The 20917-nt window shown below is 42.0% G+C and overlaps 1 protein-coding gene across 7 annotated transcripts in view; it reads left to right on the top strand.

The window, feature by feature from the left end:
• KCND3 (potassium voltage-gated channel subfamily D member 3) overlaps positions 1 to 20917 on the top strand; it is a 142663-nt gene that overhangs the window by 114223 nt on the left and 7523 nt on the right. For 6 of the 7 annotated variants that reach the window (XM_069771358.1, XM_069771357.1, XM_069771356.1 and 3 more), the window contains exons 4-7: positions 9063 to 9164; positions 16040 to 16132; positions 18841 to 18897; positions 19864 to 20111. In XM_069771358.1, the coding sequence (XP_069627459.1) occupies positions 9063 to 9164; positions 16040 to 16132; positions 18841 to 18897; positions 19864 to 20111 (500 nt within the window). The remainder of the gene's footprint in view (positions 1 to 9062; positions 9165 to 16039; positions 16133 to 18840; positions 18898 to 19863; positions 20112 to 20917) is intronic. The other variant, XM_069771362.1, reaches the window with a different exon arrangement.

The following is a 20917-nucleotide window of genomic DNA, read 5'->3' on the forward strand; positions in this document are numbered from 1 at the left end:
TCTACCAGTACATCTCTCAAGGGCCACTGCAGAATTTCCCTGCTTACACACTACCAGATGTCTTAAACAGCCCAGCTTGAGAAGTCCTAGAATCTCATTACTCCATTCCTCCCACTCCACCCAGCAGCAGTGGTCTGCAAAATCTGACTCAGAATAAGCCTTTATTGTTTGAAGGTCATGAAAATCCCATCAAACAGTAACTGCTGGTAACTTCAGCATCACATTAGGCTCTAAACCAGCACAAGGCAGACCCTCTCCGGGCAAGAGCAGGAGCCTGCCATCCTCTTTTGTCTCCCTACTACAGCCAGTCTCACTGTTTTGACAAACTCTGATGCTGCAGCAGCATTACCCTTCCATACTTCCCTCTCTGTGACTCAGGTTTTTTCACACATAAAACTGGGATAAATCCACTTCTTTTCCTGGCTCGGTAGATTCTTGCAGAGTTAGTTCACGTACATGTACAAGGTCAGAGAGTGAAACCATCTTATAGTAATACTATTCACACCCAGGATTTCAAATTTATCTCTCTGAGCTTTTGCACTAGCAATTCTTGCTGACTCACCAAACAAGGCAGCAGAAATGACAGCATGTGCTTTCCTGACCAGTCATGGGTAGCAAGTAGAGCAACAGTAAATGCTGGTGCAGAATGGTTCACAAGCAGGCAAGGGAATCAAAAGCATGCATAAAACTTACAGATCATTTAAAAAAAAAAAAAAATCTGCATGGAGAAATCACAGTCTGCCTGTGAGTACTGAGCAGGAAGAAAAAACAGTTCAATCCACCAGACAAATTGCTCCATAGGAAATAGTTCCTCATTTCTCCTCTTTGTCACAGTACAGCAGAACTCTTCTGTTTACTATGCAGACCACTGCCTGACGGTAATTCCAGCCACCTGTTCTCCGTGTAAGTGCAGCCATTTAGACCGAACTCAGCATTAACTCCGAACAAATACAATAATACAGAGCAATTCTACACATTGTCCACGAGCTCCAGTATCCAGGCACCAGTGCATTTCTATCCACATATGAAGCATCAGCTTCGTTAGCGATTGAGTCAGGATAATTAGGAGCCATTCTAATAGGAACGTGCAATGATGCTGGAATGCACAAACAGGGGCCACAGCAGCGCGTAGCCATGACGACTCCACAGCTTTCTGCTGACAAACCGGGAGCGCTCCAGTGCCCAGGACAGCAGGCCAGGCAGGCTTCTCCCTCCGCATCTGCCAAATCAAGGCATGCAGCCAACATGTTGTGGCTGTCAGCGTAAGGACATGAGCTGACACACACATTCTTCTGAGAGTCTTATCAAATAAGGCCATGGGATGGGTTTGTGAAGGATTTTTTCCCCCAGAAGCCTAGTGCTAGAGATTTGTCCCCAGAGACCCCAGGAGCAAGAGGAACAACTAGGAGCAGCTTCAATAAGAAAGCTAATTGCACCGCACAGCAACTTCATTGTCATCTGATGACTCCTGAGCAATTTTCGTTTGCCAGCAAGCAATGCTTCTCTCAATTAATGCTGAAAGCTCGCAGCACAGAGAAGTGGGATGGAACACAGCTCCTGGCCATACCCCACCTGGAACAACAGTGTTGCCCGCACTCACGCTTCACCCCATTCGCTCCCCTTGCTGCTGGTGGGCACCTGCCCGTCGGAGACGGCACCTACTCCAACTGCCAGTGAGCAGGCAATGAGGCAGGAAAACAGCCCCACCATCATCTCTTCCCCTTGGGCTTCATTCCACAGAGGAGAACGAAGGGTGGGAGTTTTACAAATTTGCTTATTTTTCCTTGAGTATCATACAAAGGTTTTGTGGTCATCATCCCCATTCCCCCCTCCGTGTTTTCACCACCTTCCTGGGGAAGGTGCAAGCAGCACTATGTGAAGCAATTACCTTCATTTTCTGTAGCTAACCACAGGCCTCCACACCATTAATTAGTGTCCACATATCTGGTCTAGTAAGTTGGCATGTGACACTAGATCAAATTCTGTTAATTTCTCCATCCCCTGAATACTTTATAGCTATTAATTAGGGGTGTGAGCTGTGTGAAAGATGTTATAAAAGTGAGATCTGGAAACAGACAGACAGATAAATCACAAGCAGAAAGATGCTCATCACACTTTGCTTTCACTGAAACACAGAACCTTATTTTAGAATAATGGGGAACAGCAACCTCTCTATTAATGATGCAGAAAAACATGAGGCTCTTCTCTTGAGATGTTTATTAAGCAAGACATTTCTAGACAAATTCTGACACCCTAATTTACACCCCATAATACTTCACTTCTAACTCTAACAAACTATACCAGATTCCCACTACAATTGGTATGGCACCTTCTTGACCACGCATTCCTGGAACGATTTTGACCCAAGCTCCAAAATCTGTTACAGCATTATCAATACAAAAAAGCGTATGTAGGATTTCTTTTATTGTATTTCAAGAGGCAAACTTAAGAAGTGAAGAGAGCTAGCTCTGTCAGTCAGCTGGACTAGTAGCGTGGGAACTTCAGGATAGAGGAAGCTTTGAATTTCAGCCAAGATGCATTAACCATGTATAACATTTCAATCAAGGAAAAACTGTCCATAAGGTCAGTTCTTATAGAGATCAAGGTCTGACTGTAACCCTTACTGGGTGGATGGATAGATGGATAACTGAAAAAAGGTATTAGAAATAAGCAGGGCATCTACAGAGGATAAAAGCATGAAAAGGCCTCCAGAAAAGCTTACTACTTAAATGTCAAGCGAAGGAATGAAGTGAGAATTGTCAAACTCTACAAAAAGTGAAGTTTACTCTATTTTTTCCTGTAGAATGCAGCGAACACCAGAAAGGGAATGGTCTATGTAAAAAGAAAACGTCAGTACAATAACAACTGAGTAAAACTGGCACCAAATACATGCAGGCTGGAAAACAGAAGACATTTTCTAAATAGAAGAATGACGTTCTAAAATAAATGCCCAGTAGGAGTAAGAGCTTCCCTAAGTTTAAGCCAGAGCTTGCTAAGTGCAAGGTGAAAATGTACAAAAGGAAGTTTCCAACAGGAGGGGATGAGTTTCAGTGCTCCAGGGGCTTCCTGACCATCCTGCGTTCCTCTCTGCAAGTTTTGCGTATTACGACACTTTTTTCAAAGTTCTGTGTTTAATCAGCCAGGATATCTATGACTAGTAGAGAAGCCGAGATCCATTAAACTCCATATTCTGTGCATTGTTCTATAAATAGATCGAACATCATGTTCTTCAGGGTTGGAAAAGATTAAATGATATAGTGCATTTGAAATGATGTTCTGTTGCTTTAATGGTGCCAAGTGTAAGGTAGGATTAAAAGGAGAGCCACAGAGGAGGGGAGGGGAATCTTTCATCTCTGGAAAGTAATGAAGAGGCCCAAAATAAGATCAAGGTCTAACTGTAAGTGGTTCTATTAAATTATATAGGAATATAACAAGTTCTACACTATCTAATTTCCATATGCAGCTCTATAACATCTCTCCCAAAGCAAAAATGACAGAATATTTAAAGTTGGCTCAAAGGCTGTTTAATGCAAAGATTTGAGAGGAAGGAAAGTCCAAATGTGCATACTCTGTTTCTTAGGGGAAAAAAAAGGTTAAAATGACAGAAAGATGATCTACAGAGAACTAACTTTTCTAATACTGCTATAACTCCACTGCCTGCCTATTACAATAGCCAGATGGAACCATGGCTAGCAGAATAACAACTAGTACTTATTATATGGGCCATTTGCTTTTTAAACAGCCATTATTTCACTCAGCGTTCAAACACATGTAATAACCCTGAGTCCTAATTTGGCAGTCCAGCCTGTTTCCAGGCTTTGTTAAAGATGGCATATCAGCTTCCCAGAGCCATAAGTAGGACAGATGATCAGTGTTCCTGATTATATTGAGGAAAGCACACCACAGACAGTAGATTCATTTAATACCTTGTCCACTCTATTATTTTTTAATACTTTTTCTAAAATGAAGAATTTTCCATTTTCTGCTTGGCAAGGAAAAACTACCACAATAGGCCAGGGAGCTAAGCTAGTTTCCACCAGATGAAGGTTTCATCCATTCCCTTTCCAAGTTATATATGTGCACTGAATTCCCACTCAGAAGTACAAATTGAAGTCTTTGATGAATTCCTTTCTGAATTTTATGCTAAAATTAGTCAAAGGTACCACAGACAAGATCATTTTAGGAAGGTGAGAACATAACTACAAGAAAATACTTTTTTGTCATTCTATACTCTAAGCCTTGTTGTTAAGTCTGCAGAAACTCCCATTTCACTGTACAATCTGCTTGTTACCTTTTCCATGTCCTAAAATCAACCATGTTCTTTCCATCCAGAATTTAAGTCCAGACCCAAACTAGCAACAGATGCAGACAAATGCAAGAAAATCAAGCACTTACTGAATGGCTGTCATATTTCACCTTGGAAATAAAAATCAGATCAAAAGTCTTCTGTTGACTACTTTTGAGAACAGTTTCATTTTAGCCTTAAAAGACCAATGCTGTACAATTACTGCACCACTGGACTCACTGCAGCTGTCACCAATAGGTCTACTCATATTCAAACTACTAATTATTTAGGAATTACAATGTGAAGCACTGTTAATTATCTAGTGTAACTGCATTTTCTGCCAGGAATGCTCTTAGTGTGGTTTTAGCAGATAAAGTTAAATAGGATATGAACTGGAGCCATCTCTCATATGAGGAAAGGCTGAGAGAGCTGGGACTGTTTAGCCTTAAGAAGAGAAGGCTCGGAGGGATCTTATTAACATGTGTAAATAGCTGAAGGGAGGATGCAAAGAGGACAGAGCCAGGCTCTTTTCAGTGGCGGTCAGTGATAGGACCAGAGGTGATGGGCACAAACTAAAACATGGGAGGCTCCGTCTGAACATCAGGAAACACTTTTTCAGTGTGAGGGTGACCCAGCTCTGGCACAGGTTGCCCAGGGAAGTTGTGGAGTTTTCATCCTTGGAGATAATCAAAAGCCACCTGGACACAGTCCTGGGCAACTGGGTGTAGGTGGACCTGCTTGAGCAGGGGGGTGGGATCAGATGACCTACCAGATGACCTCCAGAGATCCCTTCCAACATCAACCATTCTGTGAAGGATAATGCTAATAACAGCTCCAGTCCAAAGAGGGAGCAGGAGTGGACATAGGACCCATACACGTAGTACCTGACATACGTGTACTCCAGTCATCTCCTTGCTCAAGTACAGAAGATCTGAAAAGCTGAAGTTGTCTGGCAAATATGAAATTATGTCATAGGTTGTAACTTAATAGTTTATTATACTACATAAATCAAGAGTGAACATTATCTCCATAAGAACTAGATGAAAATCTTTAATAAATAATAATTAGCTGTTTCCTGGGCCTGCCATCTGGTAAGCATTTTTCCTAGCCAGCAACTCCTGCTCCTTGTACTTCTCTAAAGCAGCTAAAAGATGAAGACAGGCTATTCTTTCTCCTTTGTCAGTCCCTTTGGGAAATATAGATACCCAGGATGCTGACAGCCACTTACATCATCCTCCCCACTGTACTTCAGCACTCCACATGTACTGGGCTTCACTGCCCTTCCTGCTTATTCTGAGTCTCCAGTTTCTTAAAAAGCAGTAAGGAGCCAGAAGTTATTGAGACCTGCCTTCCATCCTGCTCTCAGAAACACATGGGCTCCAAGATAACCAAATTAATCATTCTAACCTGTAAGTGGCTGTCATTAGTATTATTATTTTCATCATATAAATTATCTTCCAGATTAGGTCATATGCATTTTGAGATCCTGTGGTTTCCTAGCAACTCCTCTTACCACTCTACATGCAGACACAGTGTGCCGTTTTCTTTTCCTTTTTTAGATTCTCTGTGCAGGGGTTATATTCAGTAACAGTGATCTCAGGCCTGGCCCTAATGACCTTTAGTCTGTCATATTTGTGCGATAAGATGCAGAAGACACCTATCCCCCCACCCTCCCCACAAGACATTTGCAGCAGATGGCCAGAAAAACATGGTCCTCCACTTGTCTATCTTCTGTCCTGCAGACCAGAAGTTCTGAGCTCTGAAGGACAGGGATGACAAAAGCATACCCATGCATGTTAAAAACTGGCAGAGTTTGGAAGACCCCATCAGCCTAATTCTCTAGGTTTCTGACAGCAAAAGACGTGACAGTACGTAGTACAGTTTCCTGCAAAGTACTGCTGCTTCAAAGCTCATGTGGCGTGCCCTAAGTTCAAGGCTTTTGCCTCTGTAATTTAGTCCACACCTGATCTGCCAAGGCATACCTCTGCCAGCTGGCCAAGTCCAGACTGATGCATTCCAACAGGTAACACAAAACTCCTTTGAAAATGGCCAGCTTTTACCTGCTTCCACACTGTAACCCGAGTCTTACACTGCTGCCAGGTGCCCTTCATGTCCTCAATCCACTTTGCTCAGTCATATAAACCAGTGTTGAACCTTTGCTGCACTTAAACTTTTTGTTACTGTCAGGCATGATCAAAGTACTGCATCCCATGTAAACATAAGACATGTACCTAAATTTCACGTAAAGCTTGTGTCACCTGATAGATATGCTTTCCAAATAATGCACACTTACACACAGACTTTCACATAAAAACATGAACTATGGTTTTAGAGTTGTTTCTAGTCCAGTGTGGGAAACTGTCTGGAGGGCCAAACCAATTTTAGGCACCTATTTTAATTAACTTCTCTAGCTGAGTTAATCAAGATATCTACTAAATTTAATCATGATGGGGGCACAGAGTTAGGCAATGTGACTATCCTAGACAATCTTTTGTGTAAGGAGAATAGGATTAACTTCTGTCCTGCCCCACTGACATTTATTAAAATAACAACGTCTGTTCTAAACTACAAAAGCTATGGGCCTTAATTATTTAGATAGCTAGTGGCCCTGTTTCAAAGAAGAAAAGAGAACAGACCTCAGAAACGAACCATCTTCAGTCCACATGGAGTACAGCTATTAATATTTGATCCCCTGCTAGCCTGGAGGCAAAGGGAATAATGTTCATTACAAGAGTCTAAGAATGAACCCACTTTAACAATTGACTGAACTGAAGATGAGGATGAAACCTTTCCTGCTATAGGTGAGGTGAGTAAGTTGACGGACTCTGGTAATTCCTTCAGCAAAGGAGCCGGTATTTTGCCAAGCAGAGAGAAATGGAAGTCTTCTGTGGTTGCCATTAGAGCCTCACTGTAAAGACAATCGCTGGATCCAATATCCAGTCCTGATTATGGAACAGATAAGATCGTTGCGAAAAGTAAGGAACAGAGACAAAGGCATGTACTTGCAAACAGAAGAAATAATTCAATGGAAATATAATTAACAGGAACAGGGAGACAATGCCATGTAACTGGGAAATGGAATATCCTTCAGTCCCTTATCCCCTGCTCTCTCCCCCTAACTCATATTCAATAACAGTAGTCTCTGCAGGTTCTGTTCCAGATTACAGTCTCAGGCCAGTCTTATTCGGGACCTAGAGCAACACAGCAGTTTGGGAAAGTCTTCAGAAAAAATGAAGATCCAATTTCATTTTATAGTTGTATCCTCAGTCTACATCTTGCCAATACAACTCGTGCCCCTTTCACAGGGTGACCACATAGCCCTGTGAGATACCTTGGCCCCAGTACAGAGTAAGTTTCATCAGAGGTTTCACTCTCATATACTGACTTGGAGTCTTAACGTTAAAGTGGGACAATGAAATCTAGGTGAAGTATAGAAAAGAAAGTCAATTTTGGATGTCCCCATTTTGGGGCGTCAAAAGAAAACCTATTTTTCAGACTGGTCATAGTCTGTGTCACCCAATTAAAGCTGCAAACTAGCATCCTGTACGTGTCTTTGCCTGAGAAATTGTCTGCTTAAGCAGAAGCTCTTAATGTTAAACAAATCTTTCAAATACTGAGGGCCAGAGTCACTCACGCATGTACAGTAATAGAGCTCCTGGAATTATTACGCTCTCTGGACCCACTGCAGATATTTGCCTCTTGGCTTTACTCTTCCTACAGTGTATACCCATTAGCACCTCTAATTAGAAAGGAAAATCACAAGTTCCATGTTATTTAAAAGATTATGCAGCATTTTAAACTACAGCACAATGTAATTATTTTTTAATAGCCACAGCTATTTCATGTATTTACTTTTAATGGTGTTTGAGTCATAAATTAACAGGAGAAAAGAAAAAGGGAAATCAGCACTTGACAGAGAAGCAGGCAACAATTGAAAAGAAAAACTGAAATGCTAAAAACTGTGTGATCAAAAAGGAAGAGGGCCTTACTAGTTTTTCTTGTTTGCTTTATTCTGGACTGCTTTTTATCATCTAACTTGTCTCCCTAGAGGTAAGAGGGTCAGGGATAAATAAAAATGAGAAAAGTTGAATGTCTGTGTTATTGCAGACTGACCTCTGTCAGTTTGTCAAAAGACGAGTATTTCTGGACGGAGTCTTATATTATCAGATACCAAAGTTAATAAATTAGCACTACCACTGCAGAGGACAGTCCACCGTCACTAAGGACCGGGTATCACTATGCTAGCTGCAGAACAAGCAGAGCAAGTGACAACACAGATGTCAGGGCACAGACCTGAAAGATAAAGAGAGGATTAAACAACCAAGTACATTAGAGAAGGCAAGCCATGAAAGCAACACACATGCAGAGCATGTGCACACTGCTAGATCACATACAATCATACAGTCATTCTATGCCAGGAGTATGTCCAAGACAAGTGTCTCTAGTTGCTGTGCATCTCATCCCATGAAAATTACTACTAACTTTTGAAAGGATAAACAAATCTGCAGTACCCCATTTCCTATCTCTGGAAAGGCTATTCACACTCTGTGGCAGATTATGTTCTTCAGACATACGTACTCATCTGACTCCCAGAGACAGACCTGTGCTAGCTGTTCTCAACAGCACCTTGTCTTGTCTGCACACCCCTTGTATTTCACCCCAAGACTTTTTCAGGTAGAGTGAGAACCTGAAATTTCCTTCCTCCTGGTATTGCCAGCACAGGACTGATCACTCAGTGTGCCTAGCTCTAACTTCAGCTTGTTTGCCTTCTTCACAGAAAGCCCGGCTTGCACGGATTCGAGTGGCCAAAACAGGCAGCTCCAATGCTTACCTTCACAGCAAGCGCAACGGCCTCCTGAACGAAGCCCTCGAGCTGACGGTGAGTGCAGAGACAGTATCTCCTTCCACAGAGTTTGAGAAGTTCCCTATTCCCACTCCTCTCCCCGGGCTCCCTCCCTTTCCCTCTCTGTTGCCACCTAATTGCTCATTATCCAGCATGGCAGCCTCACACACAGAATGGCATTATGCTACAATTACGCACTCATGTACTGTATGTGCCATGTGGAGGGATGGCTGGAATCCAGCTGCAAGACTGGACGGGAGGAAAAAAGCTTCCTTGGGCTCCTCCTTGGGCTGGGAAAGGATCTGGCCTTCCAGCAACAACCAGGTTCACAGTTCCCTTGAATCCCTCTGTGTGATGGAGCTGTTGGAGCTGTAGTGATTTATATGGCCCAGGGTCTGCCCATACTATAAATACCCACTCTCTTCCAACATATAGTTAGTTATTTTTAAGAGTCATTCTCTAATATGGACTATCTGATCATGCCCAACAGGACAGGAAAATATTCCCCAGTTCCTGTTTCAGGCAGTTTGGTGGTGGGTTTTTTTTAACAGAAAGGCCTCTGGAGGCTAATACTAGCTATTCATGAGAAGAAAAGTTTTAAGTGCGTCAGATTGCTCAGCAGAATCAGCGAAAATGAGAGGAGGTTATTACATTAAGCCTGATCAACACCAGAGCAGGTATTAGCACATTTCATGGATTTCATTTCAAATAAATCAGCCTTTCGTGCACATGGGGAGCAAAGAGCGAGATGAAGAATGCTTAATTGAGCCACCAGAGCCGCCTAGCACTTGTTCATGCATCCTTACTTGGGGCCTAATCCTTCAAATGTATACTATTTTCCCTGGCACACATCCTTGCATTTGTAAAATCAAAGCTGAAAAACCTTTTCAGCTCATGGTGAAAGCTGCTCCCTAAGACCTGAGCCCACTCCTAGCCAAGTTCAGTGTGTACAGCACACAGAGGGAAACTGTGCAGCACCATATTTTGCACGTAGGATGCTACTTGGTGCAGACCGAGAGAGGGGAATCTGGCCCTTTACAACTGGAATAGTTTTTAAACTGACTCCACAGAAGCACTTCACATGAAGCACAGATTTGGAAGGTAGGATGCCCAGATCAGTTTCAGTTCTCCCCTCCAAAACAAGATTGATCCTTCTGACTACACATCTAACGTTGTCTCCTGCTCTGCGAATGGCAGTGACACCCAGAAAATCTGTTTCTTGAACCATATGTTGCTGTTGAGTGGTTCAAGAAAAGTTTCTTTACCAAGAAGAGACTAGGAAGACCGGTCACACCTAGTCCAGAGCCTTATCCCCATAAAGGAAAGGCTCAGGACTGGGATGCCAGCTCAGCTGAGATTCTGCTATTTCATTACCCAGGAACGTGCCAAAATTTGACTACAAATTTAAAACTTCCTTTTAAGTTTTAGATTTCTAGTTTTTAAAAATGCCAGAAGAGCTTAGCAGGGACACTCAGTTTGCACTTGATCTTCCAGCCTGCAATCCCAACAAGAATCTCCTCACTTCTCCTGTCAACCAAAATTCCCTGCCAAGACGACTCATGGAAGAGCAGCTGACACACCAAAGCTTAAGTCCAAAATGCATGAGGTTGAGTGAAATATTTGGCTGTATGGGTTCATTTGCTGGCACTTGCCCAAAAATAAGTGTAGGAAGGGTCATTTTGTTGGCTACAAAGCTACTGCAGACACAGGAAGGAAAAAAAAAAACATTTCTAAAGAGGTTCTAGAGGATTTTTTTACCCATTAATAACTAAATTTAGATATATAGTAGCACCTAGAGCAGGTCTTCCCAAGCTTTTCTGGGAGCAACGTGGCTTTCTGGTGGGTTTATAGCTCTAAATTCTAATATGACTCCCCCACAGCCCAGTAAGATCCACAAATCCTACTTTGAAAAGCACTGAATATTGTGGACATTTGTATTAATACTTTGTAAGAAAATATCCCCACCCTAATGAAATTCCTTTTGAAATAGTCAAAAGCAAAGGGTATGGGGAAGGAAGAATTACCATCCACCTGTGATGTCATCTACCTGTGACACATAGGAATATAATTTACTAAAACAAGAAACTTACCAAAGCTGTGCCTAGCATCTGCACGACCAAGAGAAAATGATATTTGACCACCTGAGGACTAGCCACATACCTGAATAGATACAAGTCTCTCAATCCACAGGTAGTGGCATTAATTAATTACAGAACTGCAGAACATAATTTGTTGTAAAGGTATACATGACCGTTTTAACTCCACAAGGCAAGATTTTATATCCTTTCATTTTATGGCAGGAGAACAAACTATTCTTAAGAGTACAAAATGTGAATGACAGCATAGTCTAGCCAGCCAAATTTTTTAAGCTGTAAAAATATGAAGGAATGTGACTTCTGTAGTTGCTATATTAGGGACCAAAATATTATCTACATACTGTGCATATCCATCAGTCAAATTAGTATCAAACTGCTTCACTGGTCAGGTACACATCCCATTTTGATACCTTGCCCAGGACTCATGCTAACTTTAATGGACTTCACACGGCCAGGTTGCCATAGGGCTGGTTTGTTACCCAGCAGTAATTCCAACTGCAATTACTATATGGCCATGACTAGATATTATCACTTTCATCACTAGCAATCACACAGTACTGTGATCAATGTATAATTGTTTTACAAGTGCCCAGCAGATTGCCCTGCAGTCTGACACCTTGAGGGTTCACCCAAGGAAAACAACTGCCCCAGAACGTATCCTGGCTGTGGCTCTGCAGTCAAACTAATAAATTGGGAAATAAGGACTGTTCAAGATTCCGGAACATGTGCCAGAATGTCCTTTCATTAGCACCAGAATGAATACACTGACACCATCTTTCAAGGGAACAGCATGTCTTCAGCCTGTAGCGTTGTAAAGAAAAAGCAAAGGATTCATCCAAGGGCAGCAGCAGGAAGGAGTTCTGCTCCTAGCAAGAATACAGACTCTTGCTTCAGAAACATGTGGATTTGTGGCATTTTGCATTTGCCATCTAGACATGAAGTAGTCAGACCATTTTCTTCTCATTTAGAGAGATTTTTAGTGGGCTTTATGTCAGAAGTGCTCAAGGGATGGTGAGCTTCTTCCCATGGCAGCAGCCTACATATCCTCTTAACGTTAATCTCCTTGTACAGCTAGCTGAAATTCCCTTTTAGCTAAAATGCTAGAAGGTGTATATCCTAGGAACAGTAGGTTGTGAGGTCTTGTGCCTTTTCACAAGCAGAATCTGCTTAGCCATAGATAAGCATTATAGCCATTCTCATGGGAAGGGACAGTCTAACCACTGAACCAGTTCATCTCAGTTCACCAGCGTCCAATCTTGGGTGCTGAAGCACTAAGTAGAAGAGGTGAAGTGGAAGTATTTTGGATTTCAGAACTGACACTACAGTGTGTTTCAGTCTCCCTCTGAGGAACCAGCAGTTCACTGAAAGTCTTCCAAGAACAAAATGAATGGTAGCTGGCATCAAATCCTTGCAAAACTGGCATCCCAGCTCAAAAAGCAAATGATCTCTTCTCCTCCCCCCCACCAGCTTTTTCTTACAGCCAGACCCTTCTAGTGAAGACACAGATTTTGTTTGCCTGCAGTAATGTAGGTATCACTGATGCAATCTCTATAGGTACACGTTTCTCAACGGTACTATCAAAACGCCAAGCATTCCTGTGATGTTGGCACTCTCACTGTCCTGGGGCAGTAGTTCCTGCAGATCTCATTCTTAATTTGCATGCTAGGATGTTCTTGGTGGTTGCATGCTCTTTGTTTCTGAAAACACCTAGCTGACTGAAGAAAAAGTGAAAGAAGGATAAGGTACGAGTTATACTCACTGATGCTACGCTTTATTCCTGGTCACTGCCATCCCGTGATCCATTTCCATCAGCAACAAGCCTAGCCTCGTGATGGAAGACAGAGGGAGAGACTAAGCTGTGCTGCCAAAATTTAACAATTGGCTTAGGTCTTCTGCCAGAGGTATGGAAGCTCTACCTTTGCTTTCAGATTCCATTTAGATCTCCTCTCAAGCAAATCCTCATAAAAAGATACTGTTTGCAATATGTGCTCTTTCTCTCTCCTTTTCCAGTGTTCTAGTGCAGCATCGTATCTGCTTTAGGGCTTGCAAGGATCTCCATGGGAAATATTCCAACACAGACTTCAGCAGAGTCAGTAATCTCAGCAGGGTACAAACAGGACCCGCTTGATGTGTTAGCTCACCAGAAGGATTGTTAATAAGAAAAATAGAACTGATTTTTTTTTTAGGCCACTTCTAAAAATACTTCTGGGAATGCTCATCTTCCAAAACAACAGCAACAAAAAATCCATAACCTGCCTAAGATGCATTCCCATAGGAATCTATTAATTCTGTGTACAGTAAGTCAGCTTTCTTAATGTACCAGTTCAGCTATGTTTTGGCATCTGTCAGAGACAGAGTTATTCCTTCACTTAAGGATCACAGAACCATCCTGGAAATGGCATCCAGAACACACATTTGCAGTGAATCACTGGGACACATGGGTGTATTTAAAAGCAATGCTTTAAGCATAGTTGAATTTGACCCCCTTGAGAGCAACAGACAAGGTCTTGGCACTTCTGCAAAGATGTTCTGCTGTGTCTCCCACCCCACCCATTTTCTATCTTGCACAGTTAGATACTGCTGTTTCATGTCTAAGCAGAGATTCAATCCATGCACGTCAATTTTTTACTTTAAGATTTAGGCATTACAGAAGACACCAATCACCCCTTACTTACAGGGCACAGGGAAACATTTAACAACATCTAATTGCTATTTTAATGCATGTAACTGTCTTCAAAAATGCTAGTTACCAAAGACACGCACAGATTAATGTGTCATGAAATCACAGTGAATTTCGAGATCAGTAGCTTTAATAGTAAGAGAACATCCTTAACAACTCAGATCTTAAACCTGCCACCACAGAACAGAGAAAGTGAGAAAAATAATCCTGTCTCTCAAATAGCACAGAAACTCTCTAAACAACACCTATTGTTTCTTTTCCTTCCATTTTTGAGGCATACCTGATCACCACATGACTGGGTAAGTGACATGCTATATTTTGAGGAATGTAAGCATCTGATTCACTGATACAGTGTGGAAATAAAAAATACAGAGTATTGGATTTCTCCACCCCACCCCCCCAAGTTGACTAAATTGGCCTATTAATGTTTTGATGAATTCTTGATGCCAAGCTTTCTGCATGAGCTAAACATTACGCACATATTGAACTCAAGCTTCTAACCTCTTATCCATTTCTATTCCAGCTGTTTCAAGCAGATCAAGCCCCTCAGTTTAATGAAAGCACAGAGATTGGTCTGAGATCTATAGCTTATCCTAACCACTAATAACACTGCAGTCTGAGCAGTCTCTTCCCCAAACCACCACATGAACACATACCTGATGTAGAAGCTGAGAACACACCAGCAAAAGTGCTCCAGTCTTTCCAACCTACAGTCCCTAAATAAGCATACCAAAAGCAGTTCACCCCCCTCAACTCTTCCTAGGGGGGACCACTCCTTTTAATAGTTTTTTGACCTAAATACTCTCAGCTGTACCCAATCCCTTCCCAGATGGCACAGGCTGCCTGCTTGACTCTAAGCTCACCCTACTCTCTGAATTAGCTTACAAATTTGTTAGCCACATTTCAGCAGTTTCAGTACACAGGGGGAGTAGGGGAAAGCTGGTCCCCAATTATACAGGTGCTGCTGTACAATGAGTGAAGTATCTGGATCGTGAGGTCTTTGGAACAGGCTTGCCTTATTCTGTTTTTGTGCTAAGTGATACACAGGAGCGTTCCTGGTTGGTTTACAGGACTCCTTGGCACTGTGTTACTAAAACTAACGCAGTAAGCCATCCTACTGAGTGAAAGCCACAATCTGTAGGAAACTAATGAAGATGGGACCTTCCTTCTCCGATGGAATTGCTGCCACATTTCATGTGAACATAAACCCTTTGCCACTGCTGCACAATTCTTCTTCATTTGAAGTTTGCTTGACTAGGATAATTTATATATATTAACTCTTACATACATAGCATCTGCCTGTTCCTCCCCTCTCCCTGCCTTTCAACAAGGGCTTGGCCACAGGAGAGGTTACACATCTTCAGTTTGCACCGAACCCAGTCCTCAGGGCCTGCTATACACTCCGCACTGACAACCATATACAGAGGCAGGGAAAGAGCAGCCCCCTTTTAATACACTACAGGTACAAAGTGTGGAAGACAATTGGTGATGTCCATGAAGAGGAGAGACAGAGCCAGAAGTCCTGTCTCTAGAAGCAGCATTACAAAGTCCAAAACATGAAGCCTGGATTCACATTTTTTGATCTGGTGTGCAGCCGTGACTCAGGAAGGAGGCTTTGGCAATAACACATGCAAGTTCCAACAGGCCCAGTGCTGTGCAGCCCTGAAGGTCAGGCAGAGCCAGGCTTTCAGCTCAGCAAAAGCAAGACAGCTTATGTTTTGTCTCCTAACAGAGACTGAAGTTCAGGGTACATCTGTTGGCATTCAAAGGTCATGTCAAGCTTAAAAGTCTTAACATTTTTTGGAAAAATAAAACAGCATAGGTTCTTTTCTTCTTTACCTTCTGGTTCCTGAGCCTTGGCATCATATGTCAACAGTACTTCCCAGGTTTCCTCCCCAGCTACAAAATGGCTAGAAACTCACTGGTTTTTAATCAAAGCCAAGTTTACAAGCCAAATCATTAAGAAAAAAAATGAGGTATCCTCATAAGAGTCGTGAGAAAAACCTAAGGGCTGGCAACACTGAAATTGTTACCTTTATCCCTGTGAAAGCTAATGCTGGTAGTTCTGTTTGTTTTCATGGTTTTACACCTGGTTTGGGTTTTGGTTTCTTCCCTCCTTTTTTCTGGCTATTCAGGGATCAACTGAAGATGAACAGCATATGACTAAAGGCACCTCCTTAATTGAAAGCCAACATCACCACCTGCTGCACTGCCTGGAAAAAACAACCGTAAGTAGCAACACAATCCTTTTACATCTTACTAGATCCTTGTGCCTGGCCCAGGCTCCATATGGAAAAGAGGTGCATGCAGATGCTCTGAAGTGGCACTCAGACATACTCAGTAGATCTACAAATTGTGCCAGAGGGGGCTGACAATCAAGCTCCCAAGAATATTCTGTAATGGGTTAAGTGCACTTTTATTTCATTGTCTTCTTTAAAAAAAAAAATTACTGTGCAAAGGGATAAAGATGCGATTATCTGCTACTCCACAGTCATCTACACCAGTACAAACTCAACAGCAGGTTGCTCAGTCAAGTTCACTTGAACACAAGTAACTTTTCAGCATGGGGTTAGGGAGATCCTATAAACAAGGTGTACATTAAGTTTAATTTCTTCGGTGCTTCTGAAAGAGAACTAAACTGCATTTGTCTTGTGCTGTCAGTCACACATCATATATACTCATCAGATGTGCTAATTAATAATAAAGGACAGTTCTGCTGCCTCAAGAGGAGGAAGATGCTGTCAGTGATTCCAAACTACAACCTGGTCACCAGTGCTGACAGTCTGGAAAAAAATAACCTTTAGCCCTTTATACGGCACAGAGCAGATGAACTCTCTTAATAGGTTTAAAGGCTGCACCTACCTTTTCTCACTACAGTTCTAGTTACAAAGGCAGGTAATTTATCTCAAAACCAGTCAAGCAGTTTCTATACCATGACTTTTCTGTTCACATTATGCAAGGTATTGGGAGTAAGAATTTTATTTTTCATTGTTAAGTGATTCTGTATGTAGAAGACTCTTGGAAGATTTCAGATATTTGATACATATGTTTTACTTCCAGGTTTATATAAAAGGTTCTGCAGTAAAGGAACACATTATCTATACCATGATTCATTCTAGAAAGAATGAAGAGAGGTTAACACTTGAAATATTCATGCCTTTTTCTATCTGCATCCATCATCAAATGTACTTTTGATTTCTGACTTGCAATAGCTTTCTTTTAGATAAATCACCTTCAGTTCCATAGTTTGGCTTATGCTGGAATAACACCACTTAGGCTTCAGCGATACACGGGAAGAAGATGACTGGTTAATTACAGTGACCTGCTGAGTACAGCTGGTTTATCCAAATGAGCTATAAAGGTCACCATTCCAAGGACAGTGAACTGATTCTTCCTGTATCAATGACTATTGAATTTATTTTATAAGACTCATCTTGCCTTTACTTCTAGCAATTTTGGATGTTACATAACAAGCAGATATTTCACAATCTGACTCTTCAGTTTAGAACCTAAAACCTTCACTACTATGACCCATATTTCACAAGAATACTTTCATTTGAAAACTTTAACAAATTGGCTGAAGCAAACAAAAGCTGACAACCCTGTCTCCAGGGCCTGCCCTTGTCAGGCCCTGACTTTGTCACGGCTTATAGAAATTCTGACCTCTGCACAGGGTGGGTGGGCATCTCTGGGAGCTGCATGAGTCTCTCCATTTCTAATGAGCTGGTTAGGGTGCTGGAAGTAACATGGCCAAAGCATATCCTAATTTGTGGGTGTATTAGCTTATCACACTAACAAAGCTAGATTGCCTCCAGCACATAAGCCTACTCAGACAGTGAGTCTCAGTGGTTGAAAATGTTCCAAATGTTGCTTTTTTCAGAAAAAAAATGGCAACAACAGTGATACTTTGAATTTTGATTAAAACCTAGAGGGATAATGTGCACAATATTTAATGTGTTTTCCCCCACATTTTTCAGCCAGTTATTACCATGATGTTGCATCAAGTCACATAGCAAGTTTGGATTCTGGTCTGAAATTATCAATCAAAATAGTTCATTCAGCTTGTGTGGAAATTCTGTAGTTACATAATTGATTAAAATACTATGCAACAGTTCTCCTCCGAAAAATTTAAATCATAGTCAAAGAATTTTTAAAGACTGAAGAGTCATTTTGTGACCAAGTTGCAGGAATGGAATGAGGAATGTACCATGGTTGCAAACTTGTTTCAATGGGCAATTCACCTTTCCTTAAACTAGGCAGAAGGATTGTAAAAGTACATGATTTATTGTCATGGTATCTGTGGTTGTCGCTAGCATACAGCCTTACAATTGAATGGCTGTGAATGGCTCACAAATCTGGTGTGTCAGATGACAAAATGACCCTAAAGTACTTCTAGCTGCCATAACAGAGGTTACTTTGTCATATTAACACAACAGATGGAGTTTGTTCAAACAAAAGGAGTTTTTTTCCACTCATTCCAACTCCCAGATTTGAGTACGGACATTCACATGCCATATTTTCTCCAATCCAGTCCTTCAACCCAAGCCTTTCTTCTGTGTTTTCACAGAGTATGATCAAAACCCATATCCATTGGTGACCTAATGGCAATACAATTCCAATTCATTACTTGTGAATCAGCAGCTGAAACTTTGTTTTCCTTCGCCTTCAGCACTCAAAAGATCAAACTAATAAAGTTGTTACCAGTTTTGTTCCATCTCCAAGAACATAACATTAAAATGCTTAAGTGTGAGAAGGAAGGAACAAAGGGGTCTGATTCAGGCAAGGTTTGGTAAAGAGAAGGTCCTGTTGCCCATTCAAACTTGAGTGAGCAAGCTGGAATGCTGACGCAATAGATGCAATGCTGGGACTAAACTTCTGAATGCCGGAATGGACAATCAATTGTCTTTTTATCTTTTGTTGGCATGTTGTCCCGTAGGGATTGTCCTATCTTGTGGATGATCCCCTGTTATCTGTACGAACTTCCACCATCAAGGTATTTCCTTTTTAATTCAATCTGTTTTCTCTATGGTCTCTGTGACATGTCTGGAAAGTGTTTGCTTCCTTTCTCGTTCCTGGTCTTGTCCTTGGGAGTTTGTGCACGTGGCTCTTTTTGGCTATCCAGTGCTCTTGTTTCCTGTGAGAGTTGTTAGTTGTTTCAATGAAAACCGATGGCTGCCTTCACCATGGTTGCTTTTGTTTCCCATCTTTTCTGATGCTGACAGGGACTGGATAAAGTATGTTTACTAGAACAACTTGGGTGTTCATATACACACATAAGAGTTCTTTCTTTCAGGATTTCTTGTTCCTTAGCACAAAAACTCTTTACCAATTCAGCTTTCTGAACTTCCTTCCCCTATACACTTCCCACTCTCACCTGCCATGTTTATTTCCACTCAGCTAATAGCACGCAATGAATTGCAGGTATGCTTTGAACCCAACAGCCAATATAAGCAACATCCTGCAATTACGCTGTATGTCAAGATGGTTATCCAAATACAATGCAATCCTGTCCCCAGGCACACAGAAAAAGGAGCATGAATCTCCTCTTGGGTTTCATAACCATGTAGCATTGCAGACTTTTTGAAGCCACTTCTGGAATCCAGACACAAAAATGAAAGGAAATTCCAACACAATATATTAACCATCTCAGACTACGTATGCAAGGCAGCATTGATAGACTATCATGCTTTTGTCACTGCAACAGCTTCTCTTATTCCCCTACTGATGCAGGAAAGTAAAATCTTCTCTTGGTTGCAGTGAGTGAAAAGGCAGTGTCATTTCTTTTTAATATCTGCCTACTGCAAATATTTTCAGGCACAGAGGCAGAGAGCATCTTACACAGACAAGGGGCTGGCACATGCCACCAACCTAGCAAAAGGTGCCATTGAAAACAAACTGCTGTTGGGCCAAAGCTGTTGGTGTCACCAGAGAGTAATGGCACTGTTTTTTCCCCTCTCAGAACCATGAGTTCATAGATGAGCAACTGTTCGAGCAGAACTGCATGGAGAGCTCAATGCAAAACTATCCATCTTCTCGGAGCCCCTCCTTGTCAAGTCACCATGGCCTGACCACCTCCTGCTGTTCTCGCCGTAACAAGAAGACCACCCACCTTCCCAACTCCAGTGTGCCAGCCACTCGCCTCCGGAGTATGCAGGAGCTCAGCACCATCCACATCCAGTGCAGTGAGCAGCCCTCACTTACAACAAGGTACAGTAAGTAGGCTCTTGCTGCTAACTACTGCATGCAAACCTCTGAAATGCATTACCCAACTAGACGTTCTTGCAGGCATATTCTCCAGCCAGGGAGAGTGGTCTAGTGCTGGAAGCATCTTTTTGTTTCCCTCCTTCTCACGACAACCCAAGGAAAGTGGCTCCTAGCTGGGGAAGAACCAGGTCAAAGCTAGACACTAGTGCAACTCTTCTCTGGCCAGACTGGACATAGAAGAATGAATTCCAGCTGACACCTGCCTATAAAGTGCTAATCACACATGCAGGAGCCAGCAGTTCCCAGCTGTGAGCCACTCACCAAAAGCTGGCACAGGACCATTTCACAGCCCACCTCCCAGATAGCCCAGTACTTCCAAGCCTTTATTAGGAGCAGGCAAAGACAACCGGCTAATCACTGTCTGTCAGCAAAAGCTGTTAAGAGAGCTGTACACACTGACACAGTCCACCAGGGACACTCACTTCACTAATTTTCATTCTCCCAAAGTCTAAAGCACAACTGTAAGCATCAAGCAGCACTGGAAAACAAATAAGGAGGAATTTTGCAATGGTATTTTAGTAGCTCTCACCTAAAAAAGCCATTAGTGACACAGGTGAAGAAGCATCTCTTAACAGAAAATTTCAAAATTTTCATATTATACATAACTGGCTGAAAAAAATAATTTCTTTACCACATCTTTCTTGCAAATATTAAATTACTTTCTAAATCCCCCTCAGCCCATTAAGCTTCTTGTGCACCGGGCTGTTTCTGAACTTGCCGTTCTTCTCCCCACTCCTGTCAAAGGGATC

Source organism: Haliaeetus albicilla, chromosome 26, assembly GCF_947461875.1.
Source record: "Haliaeetus albicilla chromosome 26, bHalAlb1.1, whole genome shotgun sequence".
Lineage (NCBI taxonomy): Eukaryota > Metazoa > Chordata > Aves > Accipitriformes > Accipitridae > Haliaeetus > Haliaeetus albicilla.